Source organism: Scyliorhinus canicula, chromosome 3 (assembly GCF_902713615.1).
Source record: "Scyliorhinus canicula chromosome 3, sScyCan1.1, whole genome shotgun sequence".
NCBI classification, from domain to species: domain Eukaryota; kingdom Metazoa; phylum Chordata; class Chondrichthyes; order Carcharhiniformes; family Scyliorhinidae; genus Scyliorhinus; species Scyliorhinus canicula.
In genome coordinates, this window is record NC_052148.1 from 197527499 (window position 1) to 197548384 (window position 20886).

The 20886-nt window shown below is 47.6% G+C and overlaps 1 protein-coding gene across 1 annotated transcript in view; it reads right to left on the bottom strand.

The window, feature by feature from the left end:
• The window catches only part of LOC119963211, a 680876-nt gene that overhangs the window by 9602 nt on the left and 650388 nt on the right, over window positions 1–20886 (bottom strand). The window contains exon 20 of the mRNA XM_038791968.1: window positions 2354–2509. Within this exon, the coding sequence (XP_038647896.1) occupies window positions 2354–2509 (156 nt within the window). The remainder of the gene's footprint in view (window positions 1–2353; window positions 2510–20886) is intronic.

A 20886-nucleotide genomic window follows, 5' to 3' on the forward strand; every position in this document is an offset into this window, starting at 1 on the left:
ATGCCAGTGCACTGCAACAGCTTGGCTAGGGGCGTGACTAATTCTGGAGCACAAGTCTTCTGTACTACCCACCATTATTCTAATGGACATATACATCTGCGACAGGTAGGTTGGGGGTGAGGTGGAGGTCATGTAGATTTTTCCCTCTTGTAGTTTCTTCACCACCTGCTGCAGGCCCATGTAGGAAGGACATACCATGGGGTGGTTATATCTGGGACAATATCTGTACGGTGTGGTTCTGTGAATATGACTATGTAAGGCTGCTGCGTGGACAATCTGCGGGACAGTTCTCCCAATTTTAACACAAACCCCCCAGCATTAGGAAGAAGGACTTTGCAGGGTCAACTGGGCAGTGTGTGCCTTTGCAATTTCCATTGCCTCAGTCAATGGCGATGGTCTGACTGGCTTTATTCTGGATGGAATAAAATTGAATACGTTTAAAATGAGCACAGTAGGAACATATGTCACCAGCTATTTCCCTCTCTCTATCCTCTGGCCCTCTATTGGAGCTAGTATTATATTCAGCAACAACAATTTGCACCTACATGGCACTTTTTAAGGCAATAAATGACCTGAGGTGCTTCACATGGGCATTAAAAAACAAAATTAGAGTCACATAAGAAATATTAGAGTAAAAGTATGATTAAAGAAGTAGGTTTTAAGGAGTGCCTTGAAAGTTAAAACAAGATACAGAGGTGGAGAGATTTAGATAGGGATTTCCTGAGCTTAGAATCTATGTAGCTAAAGATACAACTGGAGCAATTGAAATCAGAATTGGATGAGTGCTGGTTTCTCAGTGTGTTGTGGGACTGGAGGAGATTACAGAGGGAGGGAGGAGTGGGGCCATTGGAGGGATTTGAAAATATAGATGAGAATTTTAAAATCGATGCGTTTCATAATGGGGAACTAGTGTAGGTCAATGTGCCCTTGGGTAATGAGTGAAAGGGACTTGGCTGGTGTAAGGATACAGGCAGCAGAATTTTTTTTGGGTGACTTTCAAGTTTATGGTGGGGTCGATTGTGAGATGACAGTCAGGAGCGCAATGGAACAGTCAAGTCTGGGAGCAACAAGGGCAAAGATGAGAATTTCAGTTGCAGAAAAGCTGAGGCAGTGGTAGAAACAGGCAATATTTAGTGACACCTTGGAAATGTGCTCCAAAGCTCATCTCAAGGTCAGATGTGATACCAAGGTTGCAAATATTTTGGTTCAGCCCCAGGCAGATTAATGGAATCAGTGGCTAGAGAAGCAGAGTTGACTGGGAGAATTGAAGACAATGGCAGGGGTGTCTTGATTGTGGAGTTGGGTCCCGGGCACCAAATTGTCAGGTTGGATCGGGGAATGGTCCTGACTGTGGAGGATTCCTGAGGCTTGAACTCCATGGGGTTCCAGATTGTGTTGGGGATGGGGAAAACTGCACGGTATTCTGGGAGCTTCCGATGATGATGATGGGAGAAGTATCAGAAGTGGTCGCAGGTTGGGGGAAGGGAAGAGGGGATCCTATAGTAATAATCACATCATGGGTGCTGGGGTTTACTGGTTAGCATCTTGGGCCTGGAGGAAACACTTCTTCTACCCGTGGGCCAGAAGCACTGATGGCATTTACCACGCAATTCAATCCCATTAAGTTGATGAGTTTCCTGAGGCCGGAGATACCCAGCTAACAGGAGTTAAAATGATTGTCAAAAAGAGGGCAGGCAGCCTCATTGTACCCATTTCCTGCGAGTGAATTGATTACCATGACATTGCTAACTAAGTCTGGAATTGGGCAGGTTCATGGCCGGTTGGACGCCTGTTTCAGATTTCTTACATTTTATCCTCCAACACAACCTGAATCCACTTATATTTGGAAGTTAAAATTCAGCCCTTTGCTCAAGTGGATCCAGATATTTCACCTCTGCAATAAGAAAAAGTGGGTTAAACATAGACCATTCAGCTACTCGAGCCTGTCCTGCCATTTGACTTGGGAGATTCCTCCAGCAATATGAACCCTTACATTCTGTATCAGTAGCTAGAATCACAGGACCTCTAATAGAGCCTTGCTTTTCTGCCCCCTTCAAGAAAATATTTTATTTCCGCCCAGTGTCGTGGGATTGAAGTCTTGCTCCTCCCGTTCATGTGGTGCTCCAAAAATATGGATGAAAACCTTTTATTTGTCTTGTATGAATTTTTCATTTGGAAGATTTCTATATTATTGGTCTGACTCCTTATTTAGCATCACTTCATGAAAATGTATTCCACAGTGACACTGCAAACGCCAAGTGGATGTTGTCACGTTTGACTGGAAAGTTGGTACAGTTAAAGCTGGTTATAGAGGAGCTCTGGTTAATAAATTAGAGCTTTGTTTTCCACTTACAGAGATATTTTTGTCCTTCATTTCCCTCCACTACTGGCCGCAACCATGTTGACTTGGCCTGAAAACCCAAGCTGGATCCGGAGGGTGGATATAATGTAAATGCCAATTCTACTATTTGCTCTTTTTTCAAATTTTCAGGCAGCTTGACAGAGCGATCTAAAAAATAAAAATAAAAAACAAAATAATACATTTTTGACAACATTTAACGAGACAAACTACGGGCCCGTTGCAACGTGACAGATGCAGAGATTTATCTTGGCAACTTTCTTTTTAATATGTGATGGGTTTGACTTACCTTTTGTTCGATTCCAATTTTTCTTCTTTTTCTGCCTTAAAGGATGAGTACAGAGAGCTGATAGTACCTGTGCAGCTCTTTGCATTGTCCACCCGAATGAAAGGGGAAAGGATCACGTCCCACAAAGCTTACTTCTTCCCATAAACCAACTGTAATAATTCCAGGAGGTGCGGAATGAAAGGCCATACAGGTTTATTTTAAACTGAAAATAATGCCAATACCACGGCACACAAAACAAACATCCCAGCCCCGGACTATCGGTAACTGTTGATCTGGGAGCTACATTTAAAGGTCCTGCTAATGAGCTTGAGCTGGGTGAGCTTTCGCCCGCTCACCACAGGAACTCGCATTCTACAAAGTCAACGGGGAGATCAATCAACGATCCCACATGGTCCTTATGGGGGGGTTATCACATCGTCACCCCCCCCCCCCCCCCCGTCGATCTGAATCAACTCCTGCAATGAGGCCTCTTTCGGCGCTTGGCTCACGGCCTCGTGCCGGCAGCAGATGGAGCCGCATCGGAGGGCGTGAAGCAGATTGGGGATTGTTGCATTATTGTTGAGCGCCAAAGGATCACAGACAGAGGCTCATCTTCGGTGCTGAACCCCGGCGGAGGATTACCTTAGCCTCCATTTCAGACTCCAGATATTTATCATCAGGGGAATGACTTTCACGTCCCTCATAGGTTGAGTCCCCTTTCCAGAGGTAGTCGCAATGGACATCGAGGACGTCGTCTCTGCTGAAACTGTCTCCGCTGGAGTGAGTTTGTGAGTTCCCTGCTTCTCAGGCAGTCTAGGTGTTTTTTCATGGCGTTCCCTTGGACTTTGACTTTGTAAGAAACCGGACCAGTCTTTTCCAGCATGGTTCCTGGGATCCATCTACAATTTGTTTTAAACTATATTTAGAGTACCCAATCCATTTTTTTCCAATTGAGGAGCAATTTAGCATGGCTAATCCACCTACCCTGTACATCTTTGCGTTGTGGGGGCAAACCCATGCAAACACACAATGTACAAATTTTAAAACATAGATGGCATCGACTGTTCAGAAGGCCCTTTCGGGTCTTCTGGTGTTGTAGTTCCTTTTTTGGGTCTTCTGCTTTGACCCCACCTTCCCTACCAAGTTGGGAAACAGCAGGCTAAGACTGGTGCGCAGTTGTCGTCCCATGAACAATTCCGCGGTTGTGACGCCCGTCGTCGTGTGTAACGTGGTTCTATAATCAAAGAGAAACCGGGCTAATTCTGTATCCAGTGAACTAGCAGACTGTTTCTTCATTCCGGTTTTGAATGTTTGAACCGATGAATGGCAGGTGGAGTTTAATTTGGATAAATGTGAGGTGATGCATTTTGGTAGATCAAATCAAGGCAGGACCCACTCAGTTAATGGTAGGGAGTTGGGGAGAGTTACAGAACAAAGCGATCTAGGGATACAGATTCATAGCTCCTTGAAGGTGGAGTCGCAGGTGGACAGGGTGGTGAAGAAGACATTCAGCATGCTAGCTTTTATTGAGCAGAATATTGAATACAGGAGTTGGGATGTCTTGTTGAAGTTGTACAAGATATTGGTGAGACCACACGTGGAATACTGTGTACAGTTCTGGCTATTCTATTATAGGAAGGATAGTGTTAAACTGGAGAGAGTGTAGAAGAGATTTACGAGGATGCTACCAGGACTTGATGGTCTGAGTTATAAGGAGGGGCTGGGTAGGCTGGGAATTTTTCCCTGGAGCACAGAAGGCTTAGGGGTGATCTTATAGAGGTCTATAAAATAATGAGGAGCATAGATAAGTCAATATCTTATCCCAAAGGTTGAGGAATCTAGAACTAGAGGGCATCGTGAAACCCGCTCATCACAGCGCTGATGAAAAAGTTGTGCACATATAAATCATAGAATGGTTAGCAGCACAGAAGGAGTTGAGTCAGCCTATCATGTCAGTACCAGCTCCCTGCCATGCATCTCACCTAGTCCCACTCCTCTGCTTTTTACCTGTAGCTGTGCAATTTTTCTTCTTCAGATTCCAATTTCATTTTAAAAATCACGATTAAGTATACTCCATCAGACTCTCATCAGTGCATTCCAAATCCTAGGCACGCACATTAAAACCAACACAGCTGGAGTGGGTTCCAGGGCTAGCGCACATTGAACCTCCTGATGACTTCAGGGAAAACATCCTTCAGAAAGAACGCCAAAGCACTTCCATTGACACAGGGCTTGAAAAAAAAGCCCCACACACTCTTTTCAAATCTTATAGTCCCTATTGGAACACTCTACGCCCTAAAAACTGATGACAGCCCCACCTCTCGATGATGCACCTCTTGGCTGACTACAAACATCACCATAGGGTAAGAAGGATAGATAACATGCAGAAAAGTGAACCACACTATCTCAATGATGGGAAACTGTTTTTACTGATTAACATTTGGACAATAGGATTCTGTAGCAATAGAACAGGGTTTTTTTTTAAATTGTAAAGGAAGTATGGAAAGACTACTTCACCTGGCTGGAGAGCCAATCAAGGATGGGATTCTCCGCTCCCAGGACTAAGTGCCCGCGCCGTCGTGAACCCCGTCACGACCTATTCTCGCCACTCCAACGTCCTTATGCGGCACCAAATGGGCGCTGGGCCAACCCGCGCATGCCCAGTTGGGGTAGCTCAATCCTGCGCATGCGCAGTTGGGCCGCGCCATCCTGCGCAGGTGCGGGGAACTTCTTACGCGTGCCGGCCCCTCACCAACATGGCGCCAGTGTTCTGGGGCCGGCCACCGAAGGAGGTAGGCCAGGTGGGGGATAGGCCAGACCCAATCGGAGCCCCCCCCCCCCAGAGTTCCCGCCGGCATCGACCAGGGGTGGACGGCGCTGGCGGGAACCTGTCGTGTCGGAGCGGCTGGTCGGCCCATCCGGGCCGGAGAATCGCCACTCATGGTAATTCTCCGAGTGGCCCGGTGCGAATTCTCGCGGCGTAGGTTTCCGGGGGGAGTGGGAGAATTGCGTGCGGATGTTGGGGCGGCGTGGCGCGACTCGCGCGGTGCCCCGGCGATTTTCCCACCCGGCGTGGGGGGGGGGGGGGGGGGGGGGGGGGGGAGAATACCGCCCGAAGAGTGGAACAATCAAATTAAAATGGATCAGTCAGTGCGAGCGAATAGGTTAGGTAATATTTCTTTAAGAAGAGGGTAACAGAGCAAGAAATCCTTTGCCGCAACAAATAGTTGAGGCACAGACTAATGCAGGGGTGGGCAAACTTTTCCGTGCAAGGGCCACATTCAGAAATTCACAATTTTAAAGGGCCGCATAGTATATTAATTAATAGTCCCGGTTGTAACCAATTAGCGTGCGGCATATACCTCAGCGCTTCCCCCGGCGGCATCCTGCCTTTAGCCCTCTTTTTCTCTACTTTTCAAAAAATGGCGCTTCACCCGGTTATGATTCTGGGCGCCTCATATAGAACATAGAACAGTACAGCACAGAACAGGCCCTTCGGCCCTCGATGTTGTGCCGAGCAATGATCACCCTACTCAAGTCAACGTATCCACCCTATACCAGTAACCCAACAGCGCCCCCCCCCCCCAATTAACCTTATTAAAAAATATATATATTTTTTTTAAAAAAATTTTTTTTTTTTTAATGACTTGATCTTGGTGGGCCGCATAAAAACCTTTGGGGCCGTAGTTTGCCCACCCCTGGACTAATGTATCTTTTAAGGGATAATTAGGTTAATAATTTATTTTTGAAAATATTTTTTAAAATTTTTTAGAGTACCCAATTCTTTTTTTCCCTCCAATTATGGGGCAATTTAGCATGGCCAATTCACCTACCCTGCACATCTTTTTGGGTTGTGGGGGTGAGACCCATGCAGACACGGGGAGAATGTGCAGTCCAAAGGCAGTCACTCTCATCTTACCTCTGGAGTTCAGCTCCTTTATCAATATTTGAACAATGGCTGTAATGTGGATAGGAGCTGAGTGAAAAGGTTATTGCTGAGCAAGTGCTGATTGATAGCACAGTTGACCCCTTCCATCACTTTACTTATGATCAAGAGTAGATTGATGGGGCGTAACAGGCTGGATTGGATTTGACCTTTTTGTGTACAGGACATACCTGATCAATTTTCCACATTACTGGGGAAACATCAGTGTTGTAGGTGTACAGGAACACCTTGGCAAGGGCCGCATGAAGGTTTGGAGCGGAATTCTCCAGTACTATTGCTGGAATATTGTCAGGCCCCTAGTCTTCGCAGTATCCAGTGTTTTCAGTCTTTCTTGATATCACGTGGAGTCAATCAAATTGGCTGAAGATTGACACCTGTGATGGTAGGGTCCCTACCATCTGGAGGAGACCGAGATGGGTCATCCATTCTGCACTTCTGGCTGAAGATTGTTTCAAAAGTTTCAGTCTCATCTTTGATTCAGTCTCATCTTTTGCAATAATGTGCTGAGCTCCTCCATCATTGAGGATGGGATAAGGGGGGAGCCTCCGTCTTCTCCAGTGAGTTGTTTAATTGTCCATCACCATTCACAGCATTGCAGAGCTTAGATCTGATCCACTGGTTGTGTAATTACTTAGCTCTTAGTTGCTTATGCTGTTTTGCATGCAAGTAGTCCTATGTTGCAGCATTACCAGGTTGACAACTCAATTTTAGGTGTGCCTGGTGTTGTTCCTTGCATGCCCTCCTGCACTCTTCGTTGAGCCAGAGTTGATCCCCTGGCTAGGTGGTAATGGTAGGGTGGCGGATATGCTGGGCCACGAGGTTACAGATTGCTGTAGAGTATAATTCTTTGGCTGCTGATGCCTCATGGATGTCATGTCTTGAGTTGACAGATCTGTTTAAAATCTATCCCATTTAGCACAGTGGTAGCGTCATGTGAAACGATGGAGGATATCCTCAATGTGAAGATGGGACTTTGTCTCCACAAGGAATGTGAGATGGTCACTCCCACCAATAATGTCCCAGACAGATGCACCTATGGATGACAGGTTGGTGAGGATGAGGTCAAGTATGATTTTCCCTCTTGCTGGTTCCCTCACCACCTGCCACAGACCGAGTCTAGCAGCTATGTCCTTTAGAGCTCTGCCAATGGTGCTATCGAGCCACTCTTGGTGATGGACATTGAAGACCCCCACCTAAAGAACATTCTGTGCCCTTGACACCCTCAGTGCTTCCTCCAAATGATGTTCAACATGGAGGAGTACTGATTTATCAGCTGAGGACGGGGGGGGGGGGGGGGGGGGGGGGAGGTAAATGGTTATTAGCTGGTATTTTCATTTTCCTCACCCATGGTTGACCTGATGCCATGAGACTTAATTGGACCTGGAATTGATGGTGAGGACTCCCAGGGCAACATCCTCCCAACTGTATGCCATTGTGCTGCCATCTCTGCTGGTTCTGACCAGTCGGTGAGACAGGACATACCCCAGGATAGTGATGGTGGTGCCGAGGACATTATCTGTAAGTTACGAGTCCGTGTGTGTGACGATGTCAGGTTGTTGCTTGTCTAGTCTGTGAGACAACTCTCCCAATTTTCGCACAGTCCCCTAGATACTGCAAAGGATATGGGCCCTGTAAACATTCCAGATGTAGTTCTGAAGACCTGTGCTCCAGGACGTGCCACGCCCCTAGCCAAGCTGTTCCAGTCCAGCTACAACACTGGCATCTACCCAACAATGTGGAAAATTACCCAGGTGTGTCCAGTCCACAAGAAACAAGAAAAATTCCATGTGGACAATGACAGCCCATCAGTCTACTCTTGATCGGCAGCAAAGTGATGCAAGGCATTTTCGACGGTGCTATCAGGTGGCACTTGCTTAGCAATAACTTACTCACTGACAATCAGTTTGGGTTTCACCAGGGCCACTCAGCTCTTGGCCTCATCACAGCCTTGGTTCAGACATGGACAGAAGAACCTAATTCAAGAGTGCTATCAAGATAGCATTTGATTGAGTGTGGCACTAAGGATCCCTGGCAAAATCTATGTCAATGGGAATCGGGGCAACTCTCCACTGGTTTGAGTCATGCCTGACACAATGAAAGATGGTTGAGGTTGTTGGAGGTCAATTAATTCAGTCCCAGGACAGTGCTGCAGGAATCCTCAGGCTAGTGTATTAGGCCCAATCATCTTCAGCTGCAATGACCTTTCCTCTGTTATTAGGTCAGAAGTGACGATCATTGCTGATGATTAGACAATGTTCAGCACCATTTGAAATTACTCAGATCTGAAGCACTCCCTGTCCATATGCAGCAAGACCTGGACTACAGTCAGGCTTGGGCCGATAAGTGGAAAGTAACATTTATGCCACACAAATGCCCAGCAGAGCTATCTTCTTTCTTTTCTGTTTCGATGGAGTTTATTATTACAGCCATTTGATTTAAAACTTATACATGCGGCAGGATGAGAAAATGTGATAGCTGATACTTTGTCACGAAAGTGATGAAGGGAAGTAGGTTCGATGGTGGAAAATAAAGAACTAATATGGACTGTATTAGACATGTTTGCCTGTTTTGATGTTTTAAATGTATGTATATTTACTGTCAAGTGTTAGGAATGGGCAAGTGAAAAGGTGAAAAATGAAACCATCTTTGAAGTTGATGGTTTCTTTTTTTTTTCTTGGGGGGAGGTGGCATGGGAGTGGCCCTTTAAGTGGCCCTTGTGTCTCTTATCACATGGTTTCAGTGATGTAATTTTGTGGGTGGAGCTAAGCTGTGGCTGTGAGGTTTGTTTTACTTTCGCTTTCAGTTTTGACTGCTGTGGACTACAGAGAAAGTAAGTGTTTGAGCCTGCCTCTCTCTATTTTCATTTTAAATATCTGTCCCAGTAAAAAAAAACACTGATTATCGTTATCTGCTTAGTAATTAAAAATGTATAGTTTGCTTTCTGGAAGAGTTTAAACCTGTTGGTGAGACAGGGTCAGAATCTCAGGGAAAGCCAGTCTTATTCAAGTGAGAATGCAGAGTGCTGGGCTACGCTCTTGAAAATGAGTTTTTGGTTTATGGGATTTTGTTTTTGAATTGGAACAGTTAAAGGGGGGGGGGGGTTCATTAAGTGTTATACATAGATTACTGTAGCTGGGTGGTGTCTTTATGTTTGTAATTGATAAAAATCAACAATAACTATCTTCAACAAGAGAAAATGTAATAATTTAGCCTTGACATTCAATGGTACTGTCATTGATAAATCCCTCATTATCAACACTAAAGGTGTTACCATTAACCAGAAACTGAATTGGACCAGCTATTTAAATACTGTTGCTACAAGAACAGGTCAGAGGCTAGGAATTCTGAGCTAAGTCACTCACCTTCTGACTCCCCAAAACCTATCTGATACCTACAAGGCACAGGTCAGGCGTCTGATGGAATAATTTTAATTTGCCTGGATGAGTGCTGTGTCAACAACACTCAAGTAGCTCAACACCATCCAGGACGAAGCAGCCTGCTTGACTGGCAGCCTTCTCCAACACCTTAAACAGTTATTCCTGCCATCACTGACACACAGTGGCACAGGGTGTATCATCTACAGGATGCATTGCAGCAACTCACCAAGACCTGTTTCACTGTACTTTACAAATCCATATCCTCTACCATTTAGTAGAGCAAAGGTAGTAGGCACAATGGAACAGCACCATCTGCAAGTTTTCCTCCAACTCACACATCATCCTGAGTCGGAAATATATTGCTGTTCCTTCACTGTCGCTGGGTCAAAATCCTGGAGCACCCTTCCTAACAGCACTGTGGATGTACCTATACGACATAGACTACAGTGGTTCAAGAAGGCAGCTCACCGCCGCCTTCTCAAGGGCAATAAGGGATGGCCAATAAATGCTAGCCTAGTCAGCGACTCCCACATCCCAAGAAGGTAGTTAAAAAAGCTTCCACAAACAATGCAGACCAGAGCTTCTGATCTCTTCACCATCAGGGACTGGATGAATGAACCAAGGCCTGCTGAATGTCACTGGAAATGCCCGGAAGTTTGAATTTCTGGCGGGCAATTCTTCTTCTCCCCGCAACCCATCGGGAATCTCTCCCAATCTGAGTTATGGTCGGACAATTATTTTGGACTTACTTGAATAGTTACACTGGATAAGTTAGACAGGGAAAATTATAGTCTAACTGCTGGGTAACTGCAGAACAGATCATCCAAATACTCACGCTGACCAACCCGACTCCAATCTTGATACCCTGATTACCTCCCTGACTTGACCCAACTACCCCCTACCCCCATCATCAGAACACCTCCTCCGACCTGACCTGACTAGCCTTGGTCTGACTACTTATCCGAACCCTACCTCCCCCAACCCCTCGTTACCCAACCCAGACACCAACGTACTCACCCACCACCCTCCTCAGCTACAGACTTCCCCCCTGCCAGCTACCCATCTTCCACCTGATTCACCAGCCACCCTACCTACAACTCCCCTGGCTAGCAATCTGCCCACTGGCCACCCAACCCACCAGACACCCACAACCACCGCAACCCTACCCACCTGCCCCTCTAACCATATGCCACCCTATCCACTTGCCCCTTATCGATCTGCCAACTTACCCATTGACTCATTCAACCACTCAGAAATTTGCCCATTCACTAACAACATTTGGCAGCGAGTGTTGTAAAAAGGGACATGCCTCGTCTTCCCCTGACATGACAGAGCTCTCCGATGGATGCTTCAGTTTAAGACCCGGCAAGAAATAGGTGTGAAAAATTAGGACCAAAACAGCAAACTGAGCATGATCACCACTTTGCCAAAATCCAGACAAAGGAATATATATTACCCGTGTACTACTGATTGCGAGTGTCCGTGTTTTAATGTTTTTAAAAATTAATTTATGGGATGTGGGTGTTGCTGTTTCGGCCAGCATTTATTGTCCTTCCCTAGTTGCCCTTCAGAAGGTGGTGATGAGTTGCCTTCTTGAATTGCCGCATTCCTTGAGGTGTAGGTGCACCCACTGTGCTGTTAAGGAGGGAGTTCCAGGAGGTTGCCCCAGCGACAGTGAAGGAACGGCGAAAACATTTCCAAGTCAGGGTGGTGAGTGACTTGGAGGGGAACCGCCAGGTGGTGGGTTCCCAGGTATCTGCTTCTCTTGTCCTTCTAGATGGTAGTGGCTGTGGGTTTGGAAGGTGTTGTCTAAGGAACCGTGGTGAGTTATTGCAGTGCATCTTGTAGATGGTACACACGGCTGCCACTGTTCATCAGTGGTGGAGGGTTTGGTTGTTTGTAGAATGGTGAGCAATCAAGTGGGCTGCTTTGTCTTGGATGGTGTGAGCAAAAAACAAAGAAAAGTACAGCACAGGAACAGGCCCTTCGGCCCTCCAAGCCTGCGCCGACCATGCTGTCCGTCTAAACTAAAATCTTCCACACTTCCGGGGTCCGTATCCCTCTAATCCAATCCTATTCATGTATTTGTCAAGATGTTCCTCAAACATCACTATCGTCTCTGCTTCCACCACCTCCTCCAGCAGCGAGTTCCAGGCACCCACTACCCTCTGTGTAAAAAAACTTACCTCGAACATCTCCTCTAAACCTTGCCCCTCGTACCTGAAACCTATGCCCCCTAGTAATTGACCTCTCTACCCTGGGAAAAAGCCTCTGACTATCCACTCTGCCTATGCCCCTCATAATTTTGTAATGCCCTCCATACCAGGCAACATCCTGGTAAATCTCTTCTGCACCCTCTCTAAAGCCTCCACATCCTTCTGGTAGTGTGGCGACCAGAATTGAACACTATACTCCAAGAGTGGCCTAACTATGGTTCTATACAGCTGCAACATGACTTGCCAATTTTGATACTCAATGCCCCAGCCAATGAAGGAAAGCATACCATATGCCTTCTTGACTACCTTCTCCACCTGTGTTGCCCCTTTCAGTGACCTGTGGACCTGTACACCAAGCTCTCTCTGACTGTCAATACTCTTGGGGGTTCTACCATTCACTGTTTATTCCCTACCTGTATTAGACCTTCCAAAATGCATTACCTCCGATTTGTCCGGGTTAAATTCTATCTGCCACATAGCCGCCCAAATCTCCAAACAATCTAAATCCTGCTGTATCCTCTGACAGTCCTCATCGCTATCCACAATTCCCCCAACCTTTGTGTCATCTGCAAACTTACTAATCGGACCAGTTACATTTTCCTCCAAATCATTTATACATACTTAGATTTTCCTCCAAATCATTTATCCAAATCATGTTTACCCTGGGGCAGCAGGGTAGCATGGTGGTTAGCATAAATGCTTCACAGCTCCAGGGTCCCAGGTTCGATTCCCGGCTGGGTCACTGTCTGTGTGGAGTCTGCACGTCCTCCCCCTGTGTGCGTGGGTTTCCTCCGGGTGCTCCGGTTTCCTCCCACAGTCCAAAGATGTGCGGGTTAGGTGGATTGGCCATGCTAAATTGCCCGTAGTGTCCTAATTAAAAGTAAGGTTAAGGGGGGGGTTGTTGGGTTACGGTATAGGGTGGGTTTGAGTAGGGTGATCATGGCTCGGCACAACATTGAGGGCCGAAGGGCCTGTTCTGTGCTGTACTGTTCTATGTCTATGTCTATGTCAAGCTTCTTGAGTATTGTTGGAGCTGCATTCAGCCAGGCAAGTGGAGAGTATTCCATTACACTCCTGACTTGTGCCTTGTAGATGGCATACAGACTTTGGAGGTCAGGAGGTGAGTTACTCGCCACAGTAGGATTCCTAGCCTTTGACCTGCCATGGTAGCCACAGTATTAATGTGGTTAGTCCAGCTCAGTTTCAGATCAATGGTAACCCCCAGTCTGATAGTTGTGGGGGATTCAGCAATGGTATTGCCATTGAATGATAAGGGGCTGTGGTTAGATCCTCTCTTGTAGGAGATGGTCATTGCCTGGCACTTATGTGGTGTGAATGTAACTTGCCACTTGTCAGCCCGAGCCTGGATATTGTCAAGGTCTTGCTGCACTGGACAAGGACTGCTTCATTATCTGAGTCATGAATGTTGCTTAACATTGTGAAGTCATCCACAAACATCCCCACTTCTGACCTTATGATGGAAGGGAGGTCAGTGATGAAGCAGCTGAAGATGGATGGGCCCAGGACACAACCCTGAGGAACTGCAGTGATGTCCTGGAGTAGACATTAAATTGAATTAATTGATTGCTGGACACAGCTTGTGAATTAACAAGAGATCATAACAAAGAGGCGCAATGACTTTCTGTGGTCTCAGTTTGAAACGGAGTCCGGTTAGGGGTTGAAATGGGGGAGACCGGTAGACTGTGGGTACAGGCTGACACAACCAGGTTGGCACTGCCAGGGTGCCAGGTTTGCACTGCCAAAGGTAGGATGGTTGGTGCTGGTATCGGCAATTGGTTGGGGGGCCTGATGCCAGCAATGAGGGGGCCCTGATGCCGGCGATTGCGGTGAAGGGGAGGAGGTTTGGGGATCTTCACCGACGAGAGGGTGCGGGAGGTGCATGGAATGTTAGTCTGAGATTGGTGCATCCTTTTTGGCCAAACCTGCTGCCGTCGTCAGGTCCCACACACCACATTCAGGGCACAGTTCACCTCAACCCCCAATAACATTTCTTAGTGTGGGTGGATTGAAATCTGGATTGTGCCGAACCACCCGTCAGGATTCGCACCTCATTTCCCGCTGGAGACCACACTTAGAATTCTTTTGGGAGAATTGCGCTCCTGGAGTTCAAAGCGATTTTTTCCCCTTCTAATCTCTCAGGGTAACTATCAGGGTCAAGCTGGCAGTACTATCCAAAGTTAGCAATTTAAATCGATTCTGTCGGATGGATCCCAGCTCAGCGCAATTGTCCAGAGCAAGTTAGCACTTCTGGGTAATTTCTGCATAAATCCTTACATGGGAATTTACAAGAGGGATTCCGCAGGGCATCATTGGGTTAAATGCGATGCTGGGGAACCTGGAAGTTTTTTCCATTCACCTTTGCCGGAGAAAACATTTGAACCGGCAGCAGAATCAAATTAAAATTATCAGCAGGAGTGAATTGATAGGTTAGGAGAAATTTCTTTAAGCAGAGGGTAGTTAAAACAAGAAATCCGTTGCGCCAATGACCTAATAGGTAAAGTATGCTTTTTGCATACTTAGCCAAATGCAAGAATAAAACAAGCTTCACAGCTGTGGTAATGAACTTTGACATTTACTATGGTTACATGGCTCACTGGCTGGTTGAGAATTAAAGAACCGTTGTTAAAGGTATGGACAGGATCCTCCGTCCCACCAGCCGGCCAATAGAGTTTCCCATTGTGGGCACCCCAATGGTGTTGGGAAATCCGTGGGCATGAGTGCACTGCTGGCAAAACGGAGGATCCTGCCGTCGGTGAATCCAGCCCATGATGCGATTGGTTTTTAAATTTATTTCTACTAATGGCAGCAGGGGCTGTTTAGTTCACAGGGCTAATCGCTGGCTTTGAAAGCAGACCAAGGCAAGCCAGCAGCACGGTTCGATTCCCGTAACAGCCTCCCCGAACAGGCGCCGGAATGTGGCGACTAGGGGCTTTTCACAGTAACTTCATTTGAAGCCTACTCGTGACAATAAGCGATTTTCATTCATTTCATTGCTTCCTTGATGCTGCAGTGCACATTTCAAACAATTCTGTTAATGGGTTGAAAACAATAATAAAAAGAGCCCTTTAAATTGGTAGCAAAGAAGAATGTGTTTAAGATTTCACACTAATGGGGTTTAGTCGAACAAAATCAACCTCAAACTAGCCTTTTGTTCAGACGCCACGCTGAGCAGACGTTAACAATGTTGAGTGTGACTTTAAACCCCTCCTGCCGCTGAGAGAATCACTATTTTAACATTATGAATAACAAATAAGCTTATCTACAATTAGAGGTGACTGACTGTCCTTTGGTTATATTTATGAAATCGTATTTGAGATTGTGTGGTCTAATAACCTCTTCATCATGTAGTAAGCTTCAACCAATCTGAATACTAGAAACTTCTCCGTAGACCCTTGAAAACATTAATTGAGGGCTGAAAGGCCAGGCAATTTCCCCGAGGAGCTTTTATGCGTCTCTGTGCTCAATTTAGCTGGCTTAACAGTTCATTGCAAATTCACTGACAGCAGGACGTGATGTGTCCTTAGATGAACTCAAATTCAGAGTTTTCTCGCTGACTGCTTCAGTGGATTAGGCAGCCAACAACATAGTCCAGCACACAATAACAGACCATTTATTTTACTTCCCTTTTCTCAGATTTTCCTCATCTTCCGCTTACTGCCCTCCTCCATGAGGCTCAGTGAGAGAATGGGAGGCTTGTTTCTTGGACCACCGCCAATGTGCCTAAGGCCTGCAGCAGCCATTTCTGCTGCCACCAAGGTGGGCTCTCCATGCAGGCTGAACCAGCACCAAGAGACTGCTTAATATTGCCCAGATTCGTCCGGCTCCCAAGAAATTCAGCCGGAAGAGTGTGGGGAAAGTCTGATGGATGCAAAACATCCACACAGAGGCGGACTTCCACTTTTGGGGACCCCGTGTTCTCCCTCTTTGCGGGGACCCCATGTCACGCCCACCCACCCCTACTGACCCCACCCGCCCTCAACCCACACAACGCAAGGCACAGAAACGCAAAACCTCGCCCTTGCTGCCCAGTCCAGTTGTTGCCCAGCCCAGCCCACTCACTCTCTGCTCTGCTGCCTGGCTGGCCTCTGGTCGAGTCGCTCCACTAATGCTGGCCTCTGCTCCCCAATTCCTTGACGCTGGCACTTGCCTGGCCTTCTTCATACCTCCCAACTGCTGCTCTGCTCACCTCTCGGCTCTTGCTCGGAATGGCCGGGCCTCGAGCCTCAACCCTCGACAACCACATGTGCTCCTGGCTGGCTGCCTGGCTACTGAGGCTGGCTGCACGGTCTGGCCTCTACTCTCTCTCACCCTCGCAGCCCGGTCCTGTTGCTGCCCAGCCCTCACTCTCGGCCCTGGCTGGCTGGCCTCTTTCTCTGGTCGAGTCGCCCCCACCTGCTGCCGCTGCTCCCCGATTCCCCAGGCATGCTGGAGGCTCTTTCCTGGTCTTCTTCTCACTTCCTGACTGCTGCTCTGCTCACCTTCAGCTCTTGCTCAGGGTGACTGCCTGGCTGCTGGCTATCTGACCTGGTGGCCTCTGTTCCTTCAGATTGGTTGCCCACCAGCCCTCCGCAGCCCTGGCCTGGAGGTCGAGAATCACCCTGGTACTCACATAGACGGCTGTTGGCCAGCACCGCCTCCTCGCGTCAGCAGAGGCAGACTTACACTTTTGGGGGCACACACAGCCATCACAGTATGGGACTTCCCCACTAGCTAGGGCTCCGCACTGCAGCGCTGTGTGTTTCATTGTAAGTCTGCCTCTGCATCCACACTAAATTTATGCTGGATTTCTGGAAAGTGAAGACAGCCTGGTTGATATAATTTGAGCATGTATTATAGCAATATTGCACTCTGTGGGCGGAATTCTCCGACCCCCCGCAAGGTCGGGGAATCGCCCGGGGCCGGCGTAAACCCCGCCCCCGCCGTGGCCGAAATTCTCCACCACCCGGGAATTGGCGGGAGAGGGAATCACGCCTCGCTGATCGGCGTGCCCCCCACGGCGATTCTCCGGCCCGTGATAGGCCGAAGTCCCGCCGCTGACAGGCCAATCCCGCCGACGTGGTTTAAACCACCTCTGTGCCGGCGGGATTGGCAGCGCGAGCGGGCCCCCGGGGGGGGGGGGGGGCGCGGGGCGATCGGACCCTGGGGGGTGCCCCCACGGCCTGGCCCACGATCGGGGCCCACCGATCGGCGGGCGGGCCTGTGCCGTGGGGGCACTCTTTTTCTTCCGCCACCGCCACGGCCTCCACCATGGCGGAGGCGCAAGAGACTCCCCCCACCGCGCATGCGCCGGTGGTGACGTCAGCAGCCGCTGACGCACCGGTGCATGCGCGGACCGGCGAAGGCCTTTCGGCCAGCCCTGACGCCGGGCGGCGTAGCGCCAAAGGCCGTTGAAGCCAGTTTTGGCGCCATCGGCGGAGCGGGAGCCACTCCGGCACGGGCCCAGCCCCTAAAGGTGCGGAGAATTCTGCCCTCCGTTCGTAAATAAATAGGATAAATCTATATGAACAGGATGTCATGGTTAAGTGACGTACTGAATGTAATAAAAACAACTTGTACTTATATCAAGTCTTCAACATTGTAAAAGCCCCAAGGCTCTTCATAGGAGTGAAATTAAGTTTCACATCGAGTCACATAAGGTGATATTAGAGCAATTGACCGAAAGGTGATCAAACAGGTAGATTTCAAACAGTGGTTTAAAGGAGAGAGAGGTAGGTAAGAATGGATCAGGGAAATTTAAGAGTTTATGGCATAGATGTCAATGGTGGAGCAATTAAAATTGGGGATGTTCAAAAGGCCAGAATTGGATAGATACCAATCTTGGAAGAGACTGCTCAGATAGGGTGACGTGAGGCAATGGAGGGATTTGAAAACAAGGATGAGAAAGTTTCTTAGACAGGGGTCAATGTAGATCAGTGAAAATGGGGGTGATGGGTGAACGTTACTTGTGTGAGTTCGGAAATTTTGGAGGCCTTAAGTTTACATAGGATAGTAAGTGGGAGACCCAGTCACAAGTGCACAGTAATGGTCAAGTTCAGAGGTAACAAAGACATGGTACCATGATCATGAGAAGAGATTTTTTTTTAGCTCAAAAAATATTTTGGTTGAAATTAAGTCAGGAAACGAATCGTCTGTAGATTGTAGACTGTAACTGATCAATCAGCTTCCAGCGCCGAGAAACACAAGGCTATAAAACGGGACTCACATTTGATAAGCGGCCTCAACGGGGAACGCGTGGCTGAGGCCGCACATCGCCCTAATTTGTACACTAAGGAACTCACTCGCCAGAACACCAGAGTGTAGCGAGAGATTTAAAAATAGCATCCTGATCGCCAGGGCCCCTGAAGCGACCCCAACTCCACCCGCAGCCCCAGCACACTGTGATAGTGTCCCTGGCTCCCCCCCATCCCCCCCACGCAGGGCACCCTGGACCAATAACACCTATGCAAAAAAAAGCCACCTTGGCACTGCCAACTTGGCATGCTGGCAGCTGGAAGTGCCACCTGGGCACCTTGGTAGTGCCAGGCTGGCACCCAGGTGGCACTGTCAGGTGTGGTGATCTAGCAAGGCCTAGATTTAGGCCCGATTAAAACTGGGTATTTTAAGTTAAAGAATTCACCCGATTAAAATTGGGTATTTTAAATTAAATAATTGGACACTTTAAAACACGCCACAGTCGCTCCAGCACAGCCTCATGGGAATTCGGACTGGCCAAGTCCTAATACACTAGAGACTAGACAAGCTGCCAAGACATGTCCAGACCTGCCCTGTCAATTGGTCATCAAGTGATAATCGATCCGATTGAAATGCACTGGCCTACTGTTACGAGCCCAGGCTGGGCCAGACTCACGGACGCCTAGAATTCCCACCGTTATTTGGCAAGGGGTACGTGCAAACACGGCCACGTAAGATGAATACCCGGGGGAGGTCCAGGTGACCTGCCAATAGGGCATCAATCAGATCATTGGACACTAAAAGCCCTTTTCGATACCCCATTGCAAAAGGCCACAGGAAGTGAGAAAAAGGCGCGGAGCCAGAGAGGGATCAAATCAGGCACACCAGACCCCTCGGAAGCAAAGGCATGCGAGATGACGTCGACCAGATCGGAGAAGTGAAGACCAAACCAAACCACGGCCAGACCAGAAGAAAGGGAGGAAGCAGGAGACGGCCAGCGTGAACCACCTTGGTGAAGACGGGCCAGAGGAATTCCAGCGATCAGATCCATAGACTATCAAGCCAGCTTTCCGGGTAGTATAGACTAAAGAAGACAAAGGGTTAACAATTTGATGTTAATACTTCTCACCACCAGATGGAGATAAGGAGTAGTCATATGAATATCATGTGACTCCTGGGATCTGGGGGAAAGCGTTTAGGCGAGAGATAGATTTGTTGCATAGTTGAGAGATCTGTAGTTAGAGATATCGCATAGTTTAATTTAATAACCTTTTACCTTGGAACTTGTTTGAATCTTATTTAAGTAGTGTAAATAAATCAGCTTTGTTCATTTACTTAGCATGATGTTGTTTGTTCAACACTACGTACTCAAGACATGCTGATAAACAAAACAGAGAACATCACAATATAAGGGTTAATTGTGTTAATAAATATTATTGAATTTTGAACTTGTGTTTGTGGTTTGTTTCCTCTTAAATAAAGACACCCCAGATAAAGCCTTTGAATAAATAATCTGGTCGAAAGTATCTGAGGTTTTACAGGTACAACGCAGTGTGGTAGGCTGGTGCTACCTGGGTGATACCAGCAGTGCCAGGGTCCCACCCTGCCCAAGTGGCATGCACCTGGGGGCCTCTGATCCTCTGGAAGACCCCCACAAGTGCCGTTCCATCTGGTTCCCGTTTGCAGCAATCAGCACTGAAGGGCGCTCATCTGAGGTGTCCTAGGTGAGGGAGATTAAGTCCATGCCTCGGGTAACTCAGGATTCTGCTCGTTAAAGTGAGACTAGCTGTCTTGCTTTAATATGCAGATTTTCGAAAAAGTGATTCCGCCCACAATGCGCGGGATTCACATTGCAATGTCGCGTGAGATCGCGTTAGATCTCACAAGAGCCGGGTATATCTCGGGAGCGGGGCCTCCCGGCTTTTATCGGCCATGTTGCACCGTGGCGAGCTGCTTTTTGGGCCCAGTGTGGCCATTAAGTCGTACCCCATGTTTTTTGTTTATTTTATGTGCTAGCTGTTTTTACATTTTCTACAGATTAACAACTAGTGTCCAAAAGGTTAGGTGGGGTTATGGGATAGGGCTGGGGCGTGGGTTCGAGTAGGGTGCTCCTTCACAGGGTTGGTGCAGACCTTCTGTAGGGATTCTATGAACTGTATTTTAGATTTGGATTTTGTTTATTGTCACGTGTACCGAGGTACAATGAAATGTATTTTTCTGCGAGCAGCTCAACAGATCATTAAGTACATGGGAAGAAAAGGGAATAAAAGAAAATACATAATAGGGCAACACAAAGTATACAATGTAACTACATAAGCACTGGCATTGGGTGAAGCATACAGGGTGTAGTGTTAATGAGGTCAGTCCATAAGAGGGTCATTTAGGAGTCTGGTAACAGCGGGGAGGAAGCTGTTTTTGAGTCTGTTTGTGCGTGTTCTCAGACTTCTGTATCTCCTGCCCGATGGGAGAAGTTGGAAGAGTGAGTAAGCCGGGTGGGAGGGATCTTTGATTATAGCCTGCTTTCCCCA